General features: G+C 43.0%; 1 protein-coding gene across 2 annotated transcripts in view; it reads left to right on the forward strand.

Moving 5' to 3' along the window:
• The window catches only part of LOC126095282 (cytochrome P450 4C1-like), a 355,750-nt gene that overhangs the window by 264,294 nt on the left and 66,708 nt on the right, over window positions 1-24,748 (forward strand). Inside the window, exon 1 of one of the 2 annotated variants that reach the window (XM_049910044.1) lies at window positions 8,205-8,372. The exons of the other annotated variant lie outside the window; for it this stretch is intronic. Within the exon in view, the coding sequence (XP_049766001.1) occupies window positions 8,210-8,372 (163 nt within the window). The 5' untranslated portion in view covers window positions 8,205-8,209. Of the gene's footprint in view, window positions 1-8,204; window positions 8,373-24,748 lie in introns of those variants that run through there. 2 annotated transcript variants of the gene reach the window in all.

Below are 24,748 nucleotides of genomic sequence, written 5' to 3' on the forward strand. Positions count from 1 at the left end.
GCAGGTAAGTACACGTCCACGTACGGCTAGCACGGTTCGACTTGCTCTTCTTGGTGTACAACAACTGTTCTGGCCAGTAAGATCACCAGATCTCTCGGCAGTTGAGCACGTATGGGGCATGACGAAACAGGAACTTCCTCATTACCGAAATCCTGCAAGAACCATTGCCGTATAGCAATAAAAGGTGCTTGGAACAATATAGAAGGATTTCTATGATAGTTGGCATCAGTGCCACATTAGCCTAGTAAAAAGAGTTAGCATATGCTACGAGCCCCCGCCCATTAGGGGGCCCCGCACCTGGGTGTAAAAAAATCTAACAAGCTGACCGTTCAATGGAAAATACTGTGGTGTCCAAACCTACAGTATGTAGTAATAGTTTTAGCTCATTTTTGAAGCGAGCGCTACTCATACCATGCATTATGTGTCCGAAGTTGACAAAATCGCAAAAAGTACCAGAGAATTTTCTTCTGTCATCCGTTCTAGTCGTAATAACCCAATCAGTTATAATAGGACTCTACTGATTACCAATAATAAAGTATTTAATTGAAACCAAACAAAGGTATAGACGAAAAATGATAGAAGGAATTACAGCTGTTATATCTTTTTTTAGCAGAACGAGGTCTTGCGTTTTTGGATAGTAATGAAATTATTACATCACCTCACAATCGAAATTTTTTAGGTTTATCAGAATTAATAGCGAAATCTGACATTTTTCTTGCCTAACACATATTCATGCAAGGGATTTATCGATCTAATTGCATCAAGCATACGGGTTCATATTATTTGTGAAACTAAGAAATTGAAATGTTATTCTGTTTCATTGGATTCTTCGCCAGATGTATTGCATGTAGACCAGCTGGCTCTAATAATGCGCCTTGTCCTGTCATCTGGACCAGTGGAAAGTTTGGTAAGGATGGAAGGCCTTATTGCTGAGCAACTCGCCCAATACTTAGTAAATTTTTTAAATGCAAACGACATCGATATCAAAGCTTGTCGTTGACAAAGCAACATGAGTGGGAAGTACAGTGGCTCAGAAGCTCGTATTAATAATATAAATAAATATTCAGAATACATTCCCTGCTTTGCACATTCATTACATTTGGTTGCCAAGTGAGCTGCAGACTGCTGCAAAGAAACATTATTTTTCTTCAAATGGTTCAAATGGCTCTGAGCACTATGGGACTTAACATCTCTGGTCATAAGTCCCCTAGAACTTAGAACTACTTACACCTAACTAACCTAAGGATATCACACACATCCATGACCGAGGCAGGATTCGAACCTGCGACCGTAGCAGTCGCGCGGTTCCAGACTGAAGCACCTAGAACCGCTCGGTCACAACGGCCGGTTATTTCTCTTCACCTTTGTTGAAAGTCTCTAGGCATCTTTTTACGCTTCTACCTCGATGGGGTCGTCTTTTGAATTCAAAAATTCAGAAATTACGATTTTGAAAATGCTGTCGGTCACTAGGTGGTCGGCCCGAGGAAATTCAGCCAAGGCACTTGTGTACACTTGTGTATGGTTTTACAGCAGTCGTCTGTTTAAGACCTTAACACGGGATACGGCCCCTATAAACCGTTACGTGGGTACGTCCACACAATCCGGTCCACATTTTCAGATAATGAAGTAATAACCAAAGTGCCAACCGGTGAAGAACGTAAGCAACATACTTCAAAACTACGTAACAGCAAGCGAAATACAAAGTACGACCATTTCAGTGGCTCTCCTATACTACATGAAGTTTGAGAAAATCGATCACCTGGACAACATTTTGAAATTCAGGTGTTTATTGTCATGGCTGAAAATGTGTTGTGTCCTTGAACTAAACGAATGGAAGCGTGCCATCAAGTGACCATCGTATTTGGAAGACCTTGGAAATTTAAGTCTTTAATAGCAGAAGAGACCATGATAAGAAATCCAGTTATCGTCAGTGATTATCCAGATGATTTGGAAAAAAAACTTAGGTGAAGAACTTGTGTAGTTTGCCGAGCTGCTCAAGACAGATGTGGCTGCTGTTGTTGACAGCAAAAAGCGAGAGCCCCTGAAACTACAGTTTTATAAGGTTTTAATAGAACATTCATTAGAATCGTTTTTTCCAAATTTACAAATTGATTATCACCAACTGCAGTGGAGAACATCCTTTTCCAATTTTAAAATGTGTTAAAAATGAGTGCAGGAACATCATTCCACAATAACTTCTAAAAGATCTCACCTTAATAAATGTAGAATGTGATTTTCTAAGATATGTTGGTTTGACTACTGTTATCTATAAATTTGCCCAAATTAAATTGAAAAAAAAATTTAATGCTATTTTATTTCGTATCCTGAAGTTTGATGCCTGGCTTAATCCGGCACTGGTTGACATCCGAGAGTACACTCCTGCGATGCAGTTGTGTATTGTGTGAACGTTTACTGTCAAGTGTTTGTTCCGTTTACTATAAATTCGTTACTACACACGTCCACAATGATGAAGTACCTTTCACATCAATTGTCAGTAAAGTGATCTCGTCCTTCAAGGTTTCATATTTTATCCGACAGAAAAACCAGAATTTCGAAGGAATAATGTTTTTAAAAATTACTACATGTAGTGGAAGGTCGAGTAGTAACAGACAGCAGATGGTATTGGACACGACCTGATCCTAAACTCTGACGCCAGTGACAGTACTTGTCACGCCACTGTAGTGTGAATTACAACAGTGCTTTTCTGAGTGTGCCGGCCGCCGTGGTCTCGCAGTTCGAGGCGCGCAGTCCGGAACCGCGCGACTGCTACGGTCGCAGGTTCGAATCCTGCCTCGGGCATGGATGTGTATGATGTCCTTAAGTTAGTTAGGTTTAAGTAGTTCTAAGTTCTAGGGGACTGATGACCATAGTGCTCAGAGCAATTTGAACCATTTTTTTCTGAGTGTCAACAAGTTATCTGTTCCTACTGAGTTTTGCGGTACACAAACTTCATCCAGTGCTGTGATTTGTTTTGAAGTGAGTAACACCGCATTTTTATGGTGTCTTTCGATACAACTGTTATTAAACTGTCTGATGCACGCTGGGACAAGTCATAAAAATTGCAGTGTTTATGCTACCTCCCGAGTAGGCTAGGGTTGTATCAGACAAAGCAATTTCGAGTGGTCCCAGAAGAAACAGATAGCATGAAAGTTTAAATTTATGCTTTTTCTCTTTAACTGCGAAAGAATGAGACGTCATGACGTAAACGGATGAAAATATCGTGAAGTAAGCCGTAGAAAATGTCGGTCGTCTTCAAATTACAGTCAGGGAAGCGAATGAGAAATGCAGTTGCAAGAAGTACGTTAGGTCATAGATTCAAAGCTTTACCGAAAAATAAAACTGTTTTATGGGATAATAAGTTATTTCTGAGGAAGAACCGTGACGAAAGAGAAACATAACTGCACGATCAGCTTCAATATTTCTACAGCCAGCTTATTCGTTTGAATGAAGACATGATATTAAATCTAGTGTACAAAAGAAACGTATTAAATCTAGTGAACAAATAAGCAGAGCAACTGAAAATAAAGCATCGGTACAAGAAGGAGAAGATGAAACCGAGTAAAGACTTTTACTAGGATTTTATAAAAATACTTGAAGATTGAGAACAGCTGAATCCACGAGTTTGCAACGGTCAGCAGGTTTCACAAACGAACAAGTGGAAAAATTCTTTAACAGACTACGTGATCTGAGGGGCGCTTTCAATTTTATGACTATTTACGATAGAACTGAAACGTTTTTGCTACAAATATGACTCTTTTACACACTACAGTTTATGTCTGATACAACCAGCCAAACATTTAAACGACAGAAGTGAAAAAGGTAGAAAAAATATTTAAAAAAATCAAGGAAGGTACATTCTTATGACATCGAGCCCTATAATTCAGTCAAGCTGCCTATCACAATATTGTTTACCGTGAAGAATGCGCCAATACAATCACCAGAAAAAATGTCAAACAAGTTTACGTGTCCGACAGTACCCGACATTCCTCTGTTCTGTAGCCTATGAGCAGGATGAAATGAAAATAAGAGAAAGTGAGATATCAGTTTCTCCCGGCATAAATAATGTTGAAATACACACCTGGAAATTGAAATAAGAACACCGTGAATTCATTGTCCCAGGAAGGGGAAACTTTATTGACACATTCCTTGGGTCAGATACATCACATGATCACACTGACAGAACCACAGGCACATAGACACAGGCAACAGAGCATTCACAATGTCGGCACTAGTACAGTGTATATCCACCTTTCGCAGCAATGCAGGCTGCTATTCTCCCATGGAGACGATCGTAGAGATGCTGGATGTAGTCCTGTGGAACGGCTTGCCATGCCATTTCCACCTGGCGCCTCAGTTGGACCGGCGTTCATGCTGGACGTGCAGACCGCGTGAGACGACGCTTCATCCAGTCCCAAACATGCTCAATGGGGGACAGATCCGGAGATCTTGCTGGCCAGGGTAGTTGACTTACACCTTCTAGAGCACGTTGGGTGGCACGGGATACATGCGGACGTGCATTGTCCTGTTGGAACAGCAAGTTCCCTTGCCGGTCTAGGAATGGTAGAACGATGGGTTCGATGACGGTTTGGATGTACCGTGCATTATTCAGTGTCCCCTCGACGATCACCAGTGGTGTACGGCCAGTGTAGGAGATCGCTCCCCACACCATGATGCCGGGTGTTGGCCCTGTGTGCCTCGGTCGTATGCAATCCTGATTGTGGCGCTCACCTGCACGGCGCCAAACACGCATACGACCATCATTGGCACCAAGGCAGAAGCGACTCTCATCGCTGAAGACGACACGTCTCCATTCGTCCCTCCATTCACGCCTGACGCGACACCACTGGAGGCGGGCTGCACGATGTTGGGGCGTGAGCGGAAGACGGCCTAACGATGTGCGGGACCATAGCCCAGCTTCATGGAGACGGTTGCGAATGGTCCTCGCCGATACCCCAGGAGCAACAGTGTCCCTAATTTGCTGGGAAGTGGCGGTGCGGTCCCCTACGGCACTGCGTAGGATCCTACGGTCTTGGCGTGCATCCGTGCGTCGCTGCGGTCCGGTCCCAGGTCGACGGGCACGTGCACCTTCCGCCGACCACTGGCGACAACATCGATGTACTGTGGAGACCTCACGCCCCACGTGTTGAGCAATTCGGCGGTACGTCCACCCGGCCTCCCGCATGCCCACTATACGCCCTCGCTCAAAGTCCGTCAACTGCACATACGGTTCACGTCCACGCTGTCGCGGCATGCTACCAGTGTTGAAGACTGCGATGGAGCTCCGTATGCCACGGCAAACTGGCTGACACCGACGGCGGCGGTGCACAAATGCTGCGCAGCTAGCGCCATTCGACGGCCAACACCGCGGTTCCTGGTGTGTCCGCTGTGCCGTGCGTGTGATCATTGCTTGTACAGCCCTCTCGCAGTGTCCGGAGCAAGTATGGTGGGTCTGACACACCGGTGTCAATGTGTTCTTTTTTCCATTCCCAGGAGTGTAACTTACGGGACCGGATCCGGGTGACATGGTCTACAACCGCCGATATATCCGGATGTTATTATTTTATTTGCGAACAAGGACAATGCTAGCGTTGTTTTGGACAGGCAGAATTACAGTCAAAAGATGGATTGTTTACTGTTTGATTCAGCGAATCGCAGGATCGGTGCTGACCACACAAGAAGTGTTGAGAGAAACACTAACAGCCTCCTGAAGAAAAGTTGCCTATCGCAGGAGACTATCAAAAGTCTTAATTCTTATTGTGTTGTTCCCTTTAGGTTACATGTTCTCCCTGAGGTCCACAACGAAGGGACTCCTCTTCGTCCGATTGTAACGTTGGTGCTCCGACATATCGCGTTGCAAAACACTTTTGTACTCTGTAGAACCTTATAGTAGGTTAGTGTGTGCACTACTCTAAGAATTTTGCAGATTTCTTACGTCGACTGGAGGGAGTGCGTTTGAATGACTCTGATGTTCAAGTAAGTTCTGATGTGTTCTCTCTCTTCACTCGTGTTCCTCTGTCTCATTTGTTAAGGTTGATTGAGGTTAGGTTTGGTGATGAATTAACGAAAGTATTTCGACATATGTTGACTCCAGTTACTTTTTATTCAATAGCCATTAGGAGCAGACAGTCCGCCCCCAGTAGCTGAGTGGTCAATCCTAAGGGCCTGGGTTCGATTCCCGGTTGGGTCGGAGATTTTCTCCGCTCAGGGACTGGGCGTTGTGGTGTCCTAATCTTCATCATGTCATCCCCATAGACGCGCAAGTCGTCGAAGTGGCGTCAAATCGAAAGACTTACACCCGGCGAATGTCTGCCCGACGGGAGGCCCTCGTCACACGTCGTTTATATTTATTTTATGAGCAGACAGACAGAGTTACGATGGGAAGCTCTTTCTCACCTATTATTCCAAATTTGTTTATTGAAGTTTTCGAGGAACGTGCCTTGGAGTCGGTGGCTTTGAAACCCAGTGTTTTTCCCAGATATGTAGACGACACTTTTGTTGTTTGGCAACATGGCCGTCAGAATTTCAACTCGTTTTTATTACACCTCACTTCAATCCACCCAAATATTCGTTTAACGATGGAGATGGAAAAGGATAACTGTCTTCCCTTCTTTGAAGTGTTAATCAGGATTCAGGTGGATGGTACGTTGGGATATGCCGTTTATAGGAAGCCTATTCACACTGACTTGTATCTCCAGGCTGATAGTTGTCACCATCCGGCTCAACGTGAAGGGCTACTTCGAACCTTGATTCACAGGGTCCATGTCATCTTGGACCCTCAGAGTTTGTCAGCTGAGTTAACCCATCTCGAAGCCTTCTTTCGTCAGAATTGTTATAGCGAAAGACAGTGTGCACAGTGTGACTGATGATAATAGCGAGGTGGCACCAAAATCTACTGCCTTTTTGCCTTACGCAGGGAGTAATTCGTATAGGATATGTGGTATTTTGCGGAGAAATGTAAGAAAATTATATTGTGTTTTTCGACCACCGTATAACATCAGGTTCTTTTAAGTTCCGTAAAGGATGGTCTTTGTCTACCGTATTCCTTGCAGTTGCTGCATGCCATATATTCTCCAGACTGTCGGGACTATGGAGGATGGTTCAAATGGCTCTGAGCACTATGGTACTCAACATCTTAGGTCATAAGTCCCCTAGAACTTAGAACTACTTAAACCTAACTAACCTAAGGACATCACACACACCCATGCCCGAGGCAGGATTCGAACCTGCGACCGTGGCAGTCCCGCGGTTCCGGGACTATGGAGGACCGGTGTACTGAGCCTAAACGGCACACACACTTGCAACAGCCGAGTAATTAGTAAGTAACCTTATCAATAGAGATGGCACTTTTTAAAATAAAATCTGCATGGAATCCTGCTCTCTTCCTCGTCAAAAAACAGACGGACATAGTTTATGCTACCTCACCCGTTGCCGCGCAGGGTACCCGTGCGGTCTCAGGCGTCTTGTCACAGTTCGCGCAGCTCCCCCCCCCCCCCCGTCGGAGGTTCGAATCCTCCCTCGGCCATGAGTGTGTGTGTGTGTTGTCCTTAGCGTAAGTTAGTTTAATTGGTGTGTAAGCCTTGGGACCTATGACCTCAGCAGTTTGGTCCCATAGTCCTTGCCACAAATTTCCAAAATTTACCTCACCCCTTAGTAGTTAATTTTACTGTCGATAACTTGTGACGTCGGTCGTCTTTGGTCTGTGATCGCGCTAACGTTTATCTGAAAACCTTATTTAAATTCCCTTACACAGCGGTTACTTGCTGCATTTTTGCCTTAAAAATGGCATGGTGTCCTCGTCTCGAAATACCGGCGGTTGTCGACGACGTCACCCGGCAGCTTTCCCGTAAATTATTTGAACAAAATAGAAATATCCATGACAAACTTAATTTTTGTATTCCAGATTATAAATCATACAAGGACTTCTCAGTTTTTCTGAGGTAGTACAGTGTGAAATAGGGTAAAAAAAAAAAACAGACTTTCTGCAGTTGTAAATTACCGAGCATCTCAACTTCTCTGCGTGTACTGCATCAGTGGCGGGAGCTCGTGTTTTGTAAACACCGCCTGCAGAACGCAACGTCACTGTCAATAGCCTATTGGCGTGGCGCTTGATACAGTACAGAGGTCGACCGTGCGCAGCGTTGAAAAGAGCCGGTCTGCATCGTTTCACTCAGTACGCGCGTAGGTTGCTGGCAGGAACTTCCTTCGTGAGATGCTGGACGTAACGGCTTTGCTAATAGCGGTCTTTGTGATCGCAGTCTCTGCGAGCATCATCTCCAGGAAACTGTTCTGGAGAGAGTTCGAGAAGCTTCCTGGTCCCGTACCTCTGCCCTTCATTGGGTCTGCCTACGTAGCATTCTTCGTTAAGCGTGAAGGTAAGTCGACGTTTTCCAATTATGTGGCTTCCAAATACATCGTACAAGAAGATGTTGGCAAACGCAGGCGACTTCGTAGTTGTTTTCCTCCTCTCCATTTACCAAGCCCAAAATTACTATCTCTACACCTTAAGTTGTAGTTATGGGGAAACATATACCTTGGGGTACGAAGTGTGTCACAAAAATAGTGTCCACACAATAATATCTCTCCGCGGTGATTATCCTACACCCACGAATAAAAAATGGTTGCCTCCTAAGTGGCTACTGTGAGTCATCTGTTGGCCAGAGAATTAATCGTAGAAACATGTGCTCTCTGGACCCCAGTTGCTTCACGGCTATTGTCACTGTATATCAAAGATATTCAATCCACGTTGCGTTCTTCTGCCAACTACTTACATGCAGAAGTCTTTCGGTTGTACTGAAGTTCCAGCCCTAAGATCATTTAAGATCACTTCTGTTGCCGTAACCGGAGCGAAAAAAGCTATGATCCGTATCACCTTGTGCAAAAACACCTGGGCCTTAAACAAAATCCTAAGAACTCACAGGTATCCTCGTATGATGTCGAAAGTTCGTAAGCGAACATTTTGTGAGACAGTTACTCCAATATTCCTTGATAGTATTAAACTAGTCCACCAGAAAACAACATGACTTCGCATAATCTTGAATGAGCGTCTAAATTCAGAATGACAAACTGTTACAGCAACCAGAAAGCGCTCCTTATATGTTTCGTTTTTCTATCTTGCCACAGTTACGCGACTGCAACAATGTTCCAAAACATTAATTAAATGTGTGTACCATTTGATGATGAATAACTGGGCGGTTCAAAACCGGTCTTGACAAATAAAAATTGAAGCATTGCAATGATACTGTAATCGTTCTGTTGATAAGCCTATGTATGAGCTTTAACATAAGCTTCAATTGTGATCTCTGCAATACCAATCACCGGACTTTTCTTCTGTGGTTACAGTTTTCGATTGTCATTCTCGTCGATTATTATCAAAAGAAGCACGGCCACTTTGAATTCACCGTACAAAATAAAAAAATTTACGTCGGTACAGTAATCCTGTTTTATGCTTTGAACGAAAGACACACATCAAGACTACTTCAAACTCTGTACCTGCACATAAAATAAAATTGAAATTTAAGTTGGTTGGTTTTGATGAAGGAGACCAGACAGCGAGGTCATCGGTCTCATCGGATTAGAGAAGGACGGGGAAGGAAGTCGGCCGTGCCCTTTTTGAAAGGAACCATCCCGGCATTTGCCTGGAGTGATTTAGGGAAATCACGGAAAACCTAAATCAGGATGGCCGGACGCGGGATTGAACCGTCATCCTCCCGAATGCGAGTCCAGTGTCTAACCACTGCGCCACCTCGCTCGGTCGAAATTTAAGTCATATCTACTCCATCTATAAGTCAATCTAAACTCTTTTTACAGTGCCCTCATATAGTAACTTTGGAAATAACCTCAATGCCTGTGAATGAATGGCATCGGAGGGAACCTGAATATCTGTCCCTATACCTTGAGTGTTGTTATAAGGTGATTATGTTTGTATCTTAGATATCGTGGTCATTAGTCGGACAAGAACGTGAGAAGAAATCACCGATGTCACTGACTGATTAACCAGACGTAGATTTGAATCACATTCTCCCTGTGTCTCTCCAGTGTCTTCACCACAGAGACATTTTGCTCGGCAGCTGTTGAATCCTAGGACACTTACAGTATAACGACATCTGACTAATATAGTGACTTCAGTCTCATTCCCCACAGTCGAGACATAAGCTCTCTTCCCCTATCAGTGGTAACGGTGTTTTGTGACCAGAATAGTACACTGAGATAATTAACAACGTCCAAAATAAACCGTCAAACAATTAAGAAACTTAGAAGTACTATTCAGAAAATATGACGAGGAAAAATAAAGAGTTGATACTGTTTTGATTCACTAATGTCCACGATCTCACATTATGCTAACCACACCGTACAGTACATCGGCCGGGAACTGGCCAAACAGTCCCCTTTAGGATATCACTTGGCATCAAAGAAACGTTTCGGTTTTCACCGTTTTTAAATACTGAGAGGTTGAAGTCCACGTTTGTGCAGCTAGCTGAAATCTTAAGTGGGCAAATTGTTTTCGCTGGTGAAGTTTGTCCCGTGCTGCCATAAAGAGTTTCGAGGACAATTGTAAAAAGAGCGGAGAAGTTAGTGTGTGTATGTGGATCTCATTATAAATTTTTGATTTTTGTATTTTGTTACCTTTCTCAGAAAGTCCACGGCTACTTTTGCACAGCTTCTTGCCTTTTTCAACGGAACAGACTGTCTTATCGCCATTTACCGCAATCGATAACAGCCTGTTTATATCAGTGTTTACGTACTTTATCAGGTGTTTGTTCAGAATGGAGGTCACTCGCTACGGAAAATCGGTTTTAATTGTGAATAGTTCATGAATTCTTCCAACATCAGCAGTAATTATATTTTCATGAAGATAAATATTAGTAACTCAAAGAGCTGCTCACAATTTAAGATAAAATTAGACAATAGGCAAGGCAATCGTGCTGGTGTGGATGGCACACAAAGACATGCTACTTTCACGTCATCGTTCGGACACCTAGAACACTCCAGATTCTCTTTACTATACTGACGGGAAAAAAATCGCATTATCAAAAAATAATAAATGTACAGTAATGAAATTTCGGAAATACATTTGCCTACGTAACATATTTAAGTGACTAGCACTCCTAGATCCCAGGTTAACGTAAGCGCGGGATAAGCTGTTGCAAATGTGAAATGTTGGTACATTAATAACAGATGTAACTGCAACATTGTTAAATGCAAGCATGCAAAAGTGCATGAATTGTGTTGTACAGGTGTCGGATGTTTGTTTGTGGGACAGATTTCCGTGCCTGTTGCATTTGGTCGGTCAATACAAGAACGTTTGGTATTGATTGTGAATGACGCTGGAGTTGTTGTCCGATGATGTTCCATATGAGCTCGACTGGAGACAGATCTGGTGATTGATTAGGCCAAGGTAACACGTCGACAATCTGTAGACGATATCTGTTTATAACAGCGGTATGTGGGCGATTGTTATCCTATTGGAAAACATCCCCTTGAAGGCTGTTAATGAATGGCAGCACAATAGGTCTAATCACCAATGTGACGTACAAATTTGCAGTCAGGGTGCGTGGGATAACGGTAGAGCGCTCCATCATAACTCCAAGAGTAGGTTCAGTGTGCCTAGCTCGAAGATAGGTTGGTTGCTGGCCCTCAATTGATCTCATTCTAATCCACTGGCACCGAGCACAACCATATTTCATCAGAAAACACAACAGACCTCCACCCTGCCCTCCAAAGAGCTCTGGCTTTGCACTACCGATGTGGCAAATATTGGGTCAGTGGAAGGCAACGGGGCGTCTGGCTCGGAGCTGTCCTTGAAGTAACCGATCTGTAACAGTTCGTTGTGTCACTGTGGTGCCGACTACTTCTCAGATTGCTGCTACAGATGCAGTACGATGCGACAGAGCCATTCGCCGTATACGACGGTCTTCACTTTCGGTAGTGTCACGTGGTCATCCGGAGCCTGGTGTACTTGCAACAGTACATTCCCGGGACCACCGCTGCCAGGGATCATGTACAATGGCTACATCCCTGCCAAGTCTTTCTGCATTATATTAGAAGGTACATCCAGCTTCTCGTAGGCCTATTACACGATCTTGTTCAAATTGAGTGAGGTGTTGATAATGGTGTCTTTGCCGCCTTAAAGGCGTTCTTGACTAATATCAACTCACCACGTCCAATCACAAAGGTAACAAACGCTCACGACCGTTACAGCATGTATTTAAATCAAAGCTGATTTGTATTGTCATAGTAGCACTGCTAGCACCACTCTCATGCGTCTGGCGTGGAATTTGATCAGACATCAGCTTTCAGATGCAGAAACACGCCTACCAACTTTCGTTTATGTTGCACAACTTTTTCCTGATGTTACGATTTTTTTCCATCAGTACGTTACTGTCCTGTTGATAATGTTGCACCTCATGACAAGAGAAGTGTCTGCTAATTTCTATGAGAAAGATAATCAAACATAAAATACTTAGACATTCCCAATATACAATCAATCAGAAAAAAATTTATTTGCTTTGCTCTTTTGTCGCTTTCTTGTTGTCGTTAACGATTAGCGCTTTCGGTACCAGTTGTCTTCACAGTGGATGACTGAAAAATTGTTGAAAGGAGCATTTATAAAATATGTTCCTCTATGATACCTATCGTATGACACAAAGTGTAACTACAAATATAGGCAGCACCTCATTCCTGACGCTCAGTCGGCGAGCTCGTGTACCCGAGTAGGTGTGTCTGATACAAAAAAATCAAGCTCAGTGCCATGCTTTAAATGGACGCAAACTGCAGCCGTAAGTGATAAGAGTTCAACTATGTACGTGGTTCCTTATTCCTTAAAACAGAATCATAACTCAAAAGCTATCCACAAAAAAATCGCACAAAATGTGGAATGTAAGAAGATAAATAACAAAAGATAATAAATTATATACTAACAAAAAAGTTTTGTTTGGCTTGTCGTCGACAGACAAATAATGACAAATGTTAGGTAAACTATTGCAATTGATCAAAGATGAAGGAGAAAATCGTTTGAAGCTGTTAAAAACATTTTCAGTATTCCTACTTAAGTGATTTGCGGAAACCATAGCAATCTAAATTTTCATAGACAGACAAGAATTTCATTCACACTCGTCTCGAATGCTCTTCCAGTACTTTATCCCGTTATGACACAGTTCTTGATTTTTTAAAAAGTAAACAAAACTAAGCGACACCCAAGTTCTACGTAACCGTTTGTGTCGTAAGTGCCACGTAACAATTATCAAACACTACTGAAATGATTAACCGAACCAGTCTAAATTAATTCGAAAGCAGAAACCAGGGAGGAGCTGAGCCCAGTTTATTGCGTGCGGCACAAATTCCGATAGAGGGGTGCTATCCGATTTTATGTCCTAAACGATGGAAAGCTATTGGTACTGTCTTTAACGTGGGGAGTCCCCTGGAACTAGCGACAAACATCGTGAGCTAACCGTGACAGGGAGTGAAGCATTACAATACCCCGCACCACGTAAGAAGCCCTTATTCTGAGAAGTGTTTGCCGCCGTTTGTGCAAAGATAAAATCTCTAAAGTAGAATGAGAGAAGAGGTTATTTAACTCGTTTGTGCTTAAAAACATGGGACTGCACGCACCAGGCTGTGTCAAGTTAATTCAATTATTGTTGACTCTGTTAAGAAGCAGTAAGAGCGGCTGCCATTCGGTAACGTAAATAAATTCTGGAGTAAGAGAATCAAACTCGCTTGTGGAGAAGGCATGGTTGCTGAAAAGCGAAATACGGCAGATTGTAGGAATCAGATGTTGGCTGTTTCTGATATCCAGCACTAAAAAACCTTACGATTGACTGTCATGTTAAAATTGAGTATGGAGGGGAGATTATTGCATTGTTACAAGGACCTGATCGGCTGGCACTTGGAAGTATCAGTCTCATTGATGATCAAAATCACGCACAATGATCACACTCAAAAAGACGGAGTGAAAAAAAATCTGCTTCTTTCTGGGAAAACTCAGTAGAACTTCCTTCCAAACGAGTTATACCACAGTACCCTTCAGCTTGGAGAGGGACTTCAGTTCCGGGGTCTAAGGGAGAGCAACCTCCGGAGCAGGCCACGTTAATTAAAATTTTCAGCAACCACAGTCACCACTCGCAGGCACCGGTATGTTGAGCAACTGCAGCAGTCTTAAACTGAGTTACAGAATGTACTCAAATGTTTCAGATTGACGTCGTGGTTTTCACATTTTAATTCAACTACGTTTTCTAGCAGTCCCTACCTAAGCACACCGAGTTCAACATATGCTCAGTCAAGAAAGTTGGTGCATGCATGATTCTTTTTTGTACACTACTGGCCATTAAAATTGCTACACCACGAAGCTGACGTGGTACAGACGTGAAATTTAACCGACAGGAACAAGATGCTGTGATGTGCAAAAGATTAGCTTTTCAGAGCATTCACACAAGGATGGCGCCGGTGGCGACACCTACAACGTGCTGACATGAGGAAAGTTTCCCATACACAAACAGCAGTTGACCGGCGTGACCTGCTGAAACGTTGTTGTGATGCCTCGTGTAAGGAGGAGAAATGCGTACCATCACGTTTCCGACTTTGAAAAAGGTCGGATTGTAGCCTATCGCGATTGCGGTTTATCGTATCACGACAGTGCTGCGCGCGTTGGTCGAGATCCAATAACTGTTTGCAGAATATGAAATCGGTGGGTTCAGGAGGGTAATACGGAACTCTGGATCCCAACGGCCTCGTATCACTAGCAGTCGAGATGAGAGACATCTTATCCGCATGGCTGTAACGCATCGTGCAGCCACGTCTCGATCCGTGAGTCAACAGATGGGGACGTTTGCAAGACAACAACCATCTGCACAAACAGTTCGACGACGTTCGTAGCAGCATGGACTATCAGCTCGGAGACCATGGCTGCGGTAACCCTTGACGCTGCATCACAGACAGGAGTGCCCGCGATGGTGTACTCAACGGCGAACCTGGGTGCACGAATGGCAAAACGTCATTTTTTCGGATGAATCCAGGGTCTGTTTACAGCATCATGATGGTCGCATCCGTGTTTGGCGACATCACGGTGAACGCACATTGGAAGCGTGTGTTCGTCATCGCCATACTGGCGTATCACCCGGCGTGATGGTATGGGGTGCCATTGGTTACACGTCTCGGTCACCTCTTGTTCGCATTGACAGCACTTTGAACAGTGGACGTTACATTTCAGACGTGTTACGACCCGTGGCTCTGCCCTTCATTCGATCCCTGCGAAAACCTACATTTCAGCAGGATAATGCACGATCGCATGTTGCAGGTTCTGTACTGGCCTTTCTGGATACAGAAAATGTTCGACTGCTGCCCTGGCCAGCACATTCTCCAGATCTCTCACTAACTGAAAACGTCTGGTCAATGATGGCCGAGCAACTGGCTCGTCACAATACGCCAGTCACTGCTCGAGTTGAAGCAGCATGGGCAGCTGTACCTGTACACGCCATCCTAGCTCTGTTTGACTCAATGCCCAGGCGTATCAAGGCCGTTATTTCGGCCAGAGGTGGTTGTTCTGGGAACTGATTTCTCAGCATCTATGCACCCAAATTACGCGAAAATGTAATCACAGTCAGTTCTACAATAATATATTGGTCCAATGAATACCCGTTTATCATCTGCATTTCTTCTTGGTGTAGCAATTTTAATGGCCAGTAGTGTAGTTCTTTCCTTCCTCCCTGATTAACGATCGACACTCACTGTGCGACATCCTTCAAGTTAGTTTTTTCCCCCTATATTGTGTTGAATTTCTCACCTCAGACTCATTACCAGACTTTCTCCAAAGTATCATATTTAATTTCCATTATAACCCATGTTAAAACTGAATGTAAGTAATAGTTTCTTGTATTTATGCAAGTGTGTGTTAACTTGAAGTCTACAGCGAAATGAAAAAACAGGATTTTATAGTGACCATTGTTTTATTCATTAGTCTGATGAACTCCCTATTTTACGACCTTGTGAGTTATAGCACCAGTGTTTCACTTATGTTAGGGCCACTCTTTTTAATAATATCAGTTCATTAAGTTATCCATGCGTTACACAGGTAATAAAATTTGCGTAATTCTGTAGGTAGCAATCTCCTTATGCGTAAGATCACGCAATGCAGATATTTCTGACGTCCACCATACTTTTCGATTACTCGTGATCTGATTTAGTAGTCAGAACTACATTTCCAGACAAAAATTTTTGTCTTTTCCTTAAGGGTCAGAGCAATGAAGAAAGAATGATTATCGCAGCCTTAATCTAAAAACCATTAAGTCGATGATACGTAGCTAATGCATGTATTTCCTTTCAGCAAGAAGGGGTGGTGTGTATCAGTAAGTCGTTGTCCAGTTTGAAAATTTTCATTGAAGAAATGGTTCAAATGGCTCTGAGCACTATGCGACTTAACTTCTGAGGTCATCAGTTGCCTAGAACCTAGAACTAATTAAACCTAACTAACCTAAGGACATCACACACATCCAAGCCCGAGGCAGGATTCGAACCTGCGACCGTAGCGGCCTCTCGGTTCCAGACTGTAGTACCTAGAACCGACGGCCACAGTGTCGGCTTTTCATTGAACTTTTGAAGGAATTTTATTTGTTTGGTCTATATTTTAAAGGGTTTTAATTTGTTGTGTATGTAGGTTTATCGAATTTAATTAAGATCTTGTGAGCTGAATTCAAGGATAGTTTTATCAGGGCATGCCGAAGTTATCGCGTTCACGCGCGAGAAGTCTAGTAAGAATGAGCGAAATTGGAAGAGAATTGTCTGGAATTCAGAAAACATAGATAGTGGGTTGAACATACACTCCTGGAAAAGGAAAAAAGAACACATTGACACCGGTGTGTCAGACCCACCATACTTGCTCCGGACACTGCGAGAGGGCTGTACAAGCAATGATCACACGCACGGCACAGCGGACACACCAGGAACCGCGGTGTTGGCCGTCGAATGGCGCTAGCTGCGCAGCATTTGTGCACCGCCGCCGTCAGTGTCAGCCAGTTTGCCGTGGCATACGGATCTCCATCGCAGTCTTTAACACTGGTAGCATGCCGCGACAGCGTGGACGTGAACCGTATGTGCAGTTGACGGACTTTGAGCGAGGGCGTATAGTGGGCATGCGGGAGGCCGGGTGGACGTACCGCCGAATTGCTCAACACGTGGGGCGTGAGGTCTCCACAGTACATCGATGTTGTCGCCAGTGGTCGGCGGAAGGTGCACGTGCCCGTCGACCTGGGACCGGACCGCAGCGACGCACGGATGCACGCCAAGACCGTAGGATCCTACGCAGTGCCGTAGGGGACCGCACCGCCACTTCCCAGCAAATTAGGGACACTGTTGCTCCTGGGGTATCGGCGAGGACCATTCGCAACCGTCTCCATGAAGCTGGGCTACGGTCCCGCACACCGTTAGGCCGTCTTCCGCTCACGCCCCAACATCGTGCAGCCCGCCTCCAGTGGTGTCGCGACAGGCGTGAATGGAGGGACGAATGGAGACGTGTCGTCTTCAGCGATGAGAGTCGCTTCTGCCTTGGTGCCAATGATGGTCGTATGCGTGTTTGGCGCCGTGCAGGTGAGCGCCACAATCAGGACTGCATACGACCGAGGCACACAGGGCCAACACCCGGCATCATGGTGTGGGGAGCGATCTCCTACACTGGCCGTACACCACTGGTGATCGTCGAGGGGACACTGAATAGTGCACGGTACATCCAAACCGTCATCGAACCCATCGTTCTACCATTCCTAGACCGGCAAGGGAACTTCTTGTTCCAACAGGACAATGCACGTCCGCATGTATCCCGTGCCACCCAACGTGCTCTAGAAGGTGTAAGTCAACTACCCTGGCCAGCAAGATCTCCGGATCTGTCCCCCATTGAGCATGTTTGGGACTGGATGAAGCGTCGTCTCACGCGGTCTGCACGTCCAGCACGAACGCTGGTCCAACTGAGGCGCCAGGTGGAAATGGCATGGCAAGCCGTTCCACAGGACTACATCCAGCATCTCTACGATCGTCTCCATGGGAGAATAGCAGCCTGCATTGCTGTGAAAGGTGGATATACACTGTACTAGTGCCAACATTGTGCATGCTCTGTTGCCTGTGGTTCTGTCAGTGTGATCATGTGATGTATCTGACCCCAGGAATGTGTCAATAAAGTTTCCCCTTCCTGGGACAATGAATTCACGGTGTTCTTATTTCAGTTTCCAGGAGTGTAGATATTGAACAGGTGAGTATTCAGCATGTTGAGTGTAGTGAACTGCGGAGAGAAAGCTCACAGAATGGAATAAATATAGAAGAGGGCCAGATCAATACGCAGAATAGGGGGACTACATTGGAAACAGACTCCATGGGCGAGGATAGCGTGATAGTTTCACAAGTGGCGGATGGATCCAAAGTCACCTCTCAAGAAATAGAGGCACAGAGTGTCGCAAACCGTGAACCGAATCCTCAAGGTTCAGCAGCATTTGATCTGCAAGCTTTTTTAGTGTAGTTGTTCATAAAGCGTGGCGAACAGTCTAAACAACTTAGAAAAGAAAAGAGACGAAAACTTCAAAGAACCATCATAGTAGGAAGACGAGCGGGTGAAAACTCATGACGAACAATTTGCGAGATTCGATAAGAAAATCTGAGAGCAGGTTATAAAGATGCAGGAACAATTAACGAAGAAAACTGACGAGCGTGCATCTGGCTTTCACAATAAATTAGAGTCACTGACACATAACATTAAGGGAACCACCAGAGAATTAAGAAAGGACATTGATATCGATACGAAGAGTATTGAAACAATCAGCGAGCGGAAAGGATAAGTCACATAGGAGCTAAAGATTCTTAAAGAAAGTAAGAAGTCACGGAGGTAAGCAGTAAAGGAAGAAGATGAACGAGTCGAAGTTATTGACCACAGCCACAGAACAGCTGTCTATGCATAGTAATTTGTTTCTGACAGATCGTTCCTACTACTTTGCGTGATCATGAGGAGACCAAAAAGTTATTTCAATTTAAAGAAATACAGAATCACATCAATTGGCAGAAGAGGAAATTATTGGTTGCATTACAGAAAGAGAAAGATAGGAGTGGCAACTCAGAAAATAGTGGAAAAGATAGTGATGCGAACATGAGCGAAACATGGAAGAGGTGAGAAGAGGAGCAATTGCGAGACCTAACAGACTTTTTTGTATTAAAGAAGTGCCCACAAATTCATCTCCATCTGTAAATTTAGCTGCTGTGGTAGCAACGGTGATTCAGAGCAATGATTAGAATGAAATCCGAAACACTTCGTTTCACTACAAAAATAACTCATTCTACAAAAATACTTATTATATCCCGGTCCTTCATATAGTTTCAGTGCCAGAATTTGGGCTGAACCGTTTCAAGAGACACAGCCGATTTTGTGAGCACATGCTTTAAGAATAAATTTTCTTTTTGCCCATTTTCAGGAAGAGACAGCCACAAGGATGTGAATTATCATGAGAGAATGTAAAGCATATGAAGTTATTAAGTATGTATTATCGAACGAATAGTGGTAGAAAGTAAAACAAATTAAAGCTAGGAATTCTCATGACAGAGAAATACACAGATTCCAGAGGGACAGATCCGTATTTTTAAATGTTACCTGTTTTGTTTTGAACTTGAAGTAAAGGTTTGTTGTGGTGTGTATGAGTGATCGGAAAATCAAGTTAAAGTTGAGGGATGACGCAAAAGAGTTGGAAGAAGGAAGTTTTGATGCACTAGTGTTGTTGTCATGGATAACAGTGAAGAAACGTCATCTAGGAAGCGAAGCAGAACCGATGTGAGACGTGAGCGGCGAGGAGGCCAGTCAGGAAGAGGATCATAGTGTACATGTGCAAACACATGATCCCGAAATAGCCACCATTCCAAATTCAGTCACAAATAGAATTAAGATAGTTAGTAAAGAGAAATGCGAGGATGACGGAGAGTGGGAAGACATGTGGACCAGCGGGTCTGAGGACGAAGAGATGGATAAGTGGGATGAAATGCGATAGAAGAGAGTGGTCATGCATTTACTGTTATTAATTTGAGGGTGTTCGTTGGTGTGCTCTTGAATGCACCCAAGGAAGAGGAGCAGGTGGGTGAAGATGAGAGCAAATCAGTTAACGGCGAGTGTGTAATGAAGGACCAAGGAGAAGAACATACTGTGATGAAGAGAAGTTCAGCGCTTCTGTTGATGGAAGCGCCAAGGGAGGAAGAACGTAACGAGGAAGGACTGGAAAGAGGCAGCGAGGGCAATCCAAAGGGTAACCTGCATAACAAAAGTTCAGTGTAGAAAGGTAGTAGGTGCTGGGAGTATTAGAAAGTATTGGCAAGGCTAGAAAGGCTTGTTACACCTTCCAAAATAATTACTTGATAGGTTAAGTTGTCTGTGTAACATGCGAAATTTAGAGAAAATTTGTATGTGAATCGAACAGTGGTTTCTGGAAATCAGAAGGGTCAATACTAAAAATTAAATTCGTAGTGAGGGATAAAGTCTTACTGAAATCAAGAAGATCCAAGAAAAAAAATACTCATCCAGCAACTTCCTTTATATATTTTATATATTTTGTGCTCCATAATAAACGACAGTTTGGTGAAATTGGGGACGTTGCAGAGCCGCAAGTCGAAGGGTAAACAGCTGATTGTGGAGTAATTCGTAATAAGATGCAGAACAGTATCTCCAGTCTCGTACCCATTAGAAAAAGGTGACACATGAACAGCAAGTATCCTGAACCACGTAAGACAGAATCATATGCTCGTATTTAGTATTTAGTATTTTTGTGTGTGTGTGTGTGAGGGGGGGGGGAATACCAGTCGTCATAGATGGAGTCAAGGAGACAGTGTAGGACATGCAGAAAGAGGAAGCATTAGACAAACCATTGGATGAACTTAAACAGGGTAATATGTGTAGTTTGATTATGATGGTTTTGGTACACCATTGATGAGGTAGTGCAGGTGTACTGTAGATTAACTGAGCCATTGTGAGGTAGTGATGAGCTGCTGACTTGTGGAAATGAACCAGCACTGCGCTGATGGGGATTTGTGTGAGTGAGTCAGCTGTGAGGCAGCACTATACCAGAAGTATTAGCCTGATGATTAAGATGATACGCAACCTTTGCATGAAGATACATATATCCATTGAGAGTAGGATATGTGAATAGTTTGTGTGCTTCACTGTTGATAGTATCGACATCTGAGCTATTGGAGGAAACACATACTGAACTGATCAAAAACGAGCTGCATTATGAGAGATGGGATTTTTTAGGAACAGCAGCAGAAAGGGCTACAGTAATGATGAATACAAGAAAAATCAATATGCAGACCATTTAAGTAACGGAACTCCAAGACGTAGAAGTGGTGATAGGACCAAAGCAAGTAAGAAAGTAAGAAAAATATGAAAAGGCAATGTGCAAGATAAATGTATTAGGCTGTGTAATACTTTAGTGTGGAAAGTGGGCAGTACTGTGAGAATGTTTGGTATGTTGCAATGCAAATCAATTAGTACAGTAAAGAAGTGTGGCAACTGAGTAGGAAACGAAAGATGGATCATCAGATACGAAACGACAGTGAACGACAAGACCTATATGAGAGAACTGACAGGACGAGTTGAGTGGCCACAGTAGATGCATTGGCACTGTTATTTGTGAACCAGAACGTAATAGCGAGACATTTGCTCCAGTATCAGCAGACATCTTTGGTGTCATAACGTAGTGTATGAATAAATGAATAACTGCATGCTAACTAAACCATTAACAAACCAAACCTAAAAATACATAAGAAATGTTACATGTTTAACTCAGTATTAAATAAGAAACTTGCACTACCTTGTTCATGGTTGATCTGTCTGTAAATAAAACCAATGTAAATTGTGCTTTTGGATTAAAGTTTATTCAAAATAGTTATACAACATGAAGCTTAAATTAAACTTCATAAGGAAAAGATGTATTACAATTTCCGTGACTTAATAGGGGGGACGAGTAATAACCTATGATAAAAGGATGCAACGCTGTTCTACATTGTCTGTTTGTAAGGTATTTTTGTAACGCTGTTCAAGATTGGAAGAGTCAGGGATCGAGAAGAGATACATAAGAGAGACAGACGGGTCAGGACAAGCATTACAGGGCACAAGGCATGTGGCAAACCAGAGCTGAGCGCTTGACAACTCCTAGCGTCTAGAAAACGAGTTTGGCATGACAATAACATGGCAGTGCATGTGACATCGCACCACACTCAGATAATCCAACTCTGATACACCCAGTAGTGACGAAATAGAGGGGTCATAGATTTAGCGCTGTGAGCTGACAGAGCTGCTTACTGTCATGAACTGGTTCTGAAGGAAAGCACACTGTATTCCTGCCACTGCTACGCCACAAGCTCTCATTGAGCTGTCTGCCCAATATAAAAAACGAATGAGCCAGAAATGCTTCTTAAAAGATCTGGTGGATACCCATTTCACGTGAAGTCTGCAAGTGAACGCTATAGGAATATTCATATCGTATAGGCCACATAACCCAATGAAATAACTTTATACTGTATGAAACACTGAACAATCACGACTGAGGCGAATGAATAAAAAGTAGTGTGCGTGAGAGACAACTTACACGTTACAAAAAATGGCCCTGAGCACTATGGGACTTAACATCTCTGGTCATCAGTCCCCTGGAACTTGGAACTACTTAAACCTAACTAACCTAAGGACATCACACACATCCATGCCCGAGGCAGAATTCGAACCTGCGACCGTAGCGGTCACGGGGTTCCAGACTGAAGCGCCTAGATCCGCACGGCCACACCGTCCGGCTACACGTTACACACAAAGATTGTAGACAGGTATGAATTCTATTTTTATCTTGAGCCAGTGTTGTTCGCTAAGTGAAAAGGGACTGTGTAATGCATCTCACTTTCAAGCAATAAATAACATTCGAACTCTTGAGCAAGTGAAAGGACACCACAATGTACTTAAGGTTCTATGAACTTCATAGCATTATTGAATGACTGAACAAGTGCTAGATAACATAAACTTGTGTATAATTAACACAAGAAAGAATAGCAGTAACAAAATCACAGACTTGAACAATTATGAATGTAGACAGGGTGTGATCATGAACAATATGAACACCTGGGTAACTGAATGGAAACTAATGAATGACGAGAAGAAGATGGGATAAACTTTGTGCTGAGATGAATGTCGCGAGTTCAGCCGATAATTACTCAAAACCAGCTGTGCAGTGAAAATGAACATAGGCTTGTACCAGTGAACGTTAACTTCTTATTTCCTTTTCTCATGCCAGACTAGTGGAGAAACTACCTTGTGTGACGAACAAACCAATGGACCTACAACAATGATAAACTTGTTCATTAGTTTTTTTTAAACAGGGACTGATTAATAAGCCTTAAAATATTAGATGGATTATAAGTTTGTTTACAGGCCTTAGCATTGTACAATAGGTACAGTGCAATTCCAATATAAAGGAACTGCCAGTCTGATGGTAGATTAATAAAAACACCGTTGGAGGCGTAAATGCAATAATCATCGAATATTAGATGCAAAATCTCACATTGATCGAAAATATTGTGTTATTCTGAGTGCCATCACGTGAAGGATACAAAACTTATTTGATGCTTTAGCATAAGTCATATTCTACTTTTATGTGCCACTACTACGGAAATTAACACGATTTTTCTGATGCACACAGACATATACAATGGAAGTTATTTCTGATAACCTGTATACATGCACGTTTGTGTTATTTATATTTTGATATTGCTTGTGTTTTGATAGACATATATGCTGTTGAAGAGTCTGAAAGATAGTGAATATTTAATTGTATAAAGTAAGGGTAAATGTGACATAACAATTCTGTGCTCAACAAAGAAAATACCTGAATTAGTTTTTAAGCTATCAGTGAATGCCACTTCATAATAAATGAGTGAGAATAAGGAATGTAAGTAAAGAATAATAGTTGTAAAACTGACCAAAAGAATGAAAGAACATATGTGAGGCTGGTGCTCTGTTTGAACATGATTTTCCATGAAATAAAGTTTACCTTCACACTACCAGTTAGTTTGGAATCTATTGTGGCTTACATTAAGTGTGTATGCATTATTTGGTAACATGTATTCTTGTAAAAATCTTCTCCCTTACCTAACGATCTGTATCCTTAATGCCACACAAACCTTATAAAAGACAGGTGATAATTTCCTTGATGTACTTACGCCATGACAACTTTAAGTGCAATTACATTTGCACAAATTCTGAAACCGAGGGCAGAGCGATGTTATGCGACCATTTCTGTCAAAACTGACATGTACCACAATCAAACTCCATTAAATTAATAAAACCAACCAGTCCAAATTAATTTTTAGCTAGAAATGAGAGTTCTAGTAGGTTTAGAGTTACCATCAATGATTTCCATATCTAATTACGAAGTTTCCACAGTAATTTCTTATTCTGGAGTATTGCTTAATTGCTTAGTTAAAAATCCCACTGGCTGCATATTGAGCAGAGGCTAGATGAACAAAGGAGAGCGAGTTGGTATCCGGCCATTAGAGTGGCTGCAATCCCCTTCAGCAGACAAGCACAACGACGGGGAAAGGAGAAGTTTTGAAGTCTACATCTAACTGTAATAAAAACACTCTTTTAGTGATAACTGTTTCATTCGGTAGATTCCTAACTCCCTATTTTGCCACCTTGCGAATTACAGCACCCTTGTTTTACACACACTAGAGCCACCCATTTTTAACAAAATAAATT

This window comes from Schistocerca cancellata, chromosome 8 (genome assembly GCF_023864275.1).
Source record: "Schistocerca cancellata isolate TAMUIC-IGC-003103 chromosome 8, iqSchCanc2.1, whole genome shotgun sequence".
Taxonomy (NCBI): Eukaryota; Metazoa; Arthropoda; class Insecta; order Orthoptera; family Acrididae; genus Schistocerca; species Schistocerca cancellata.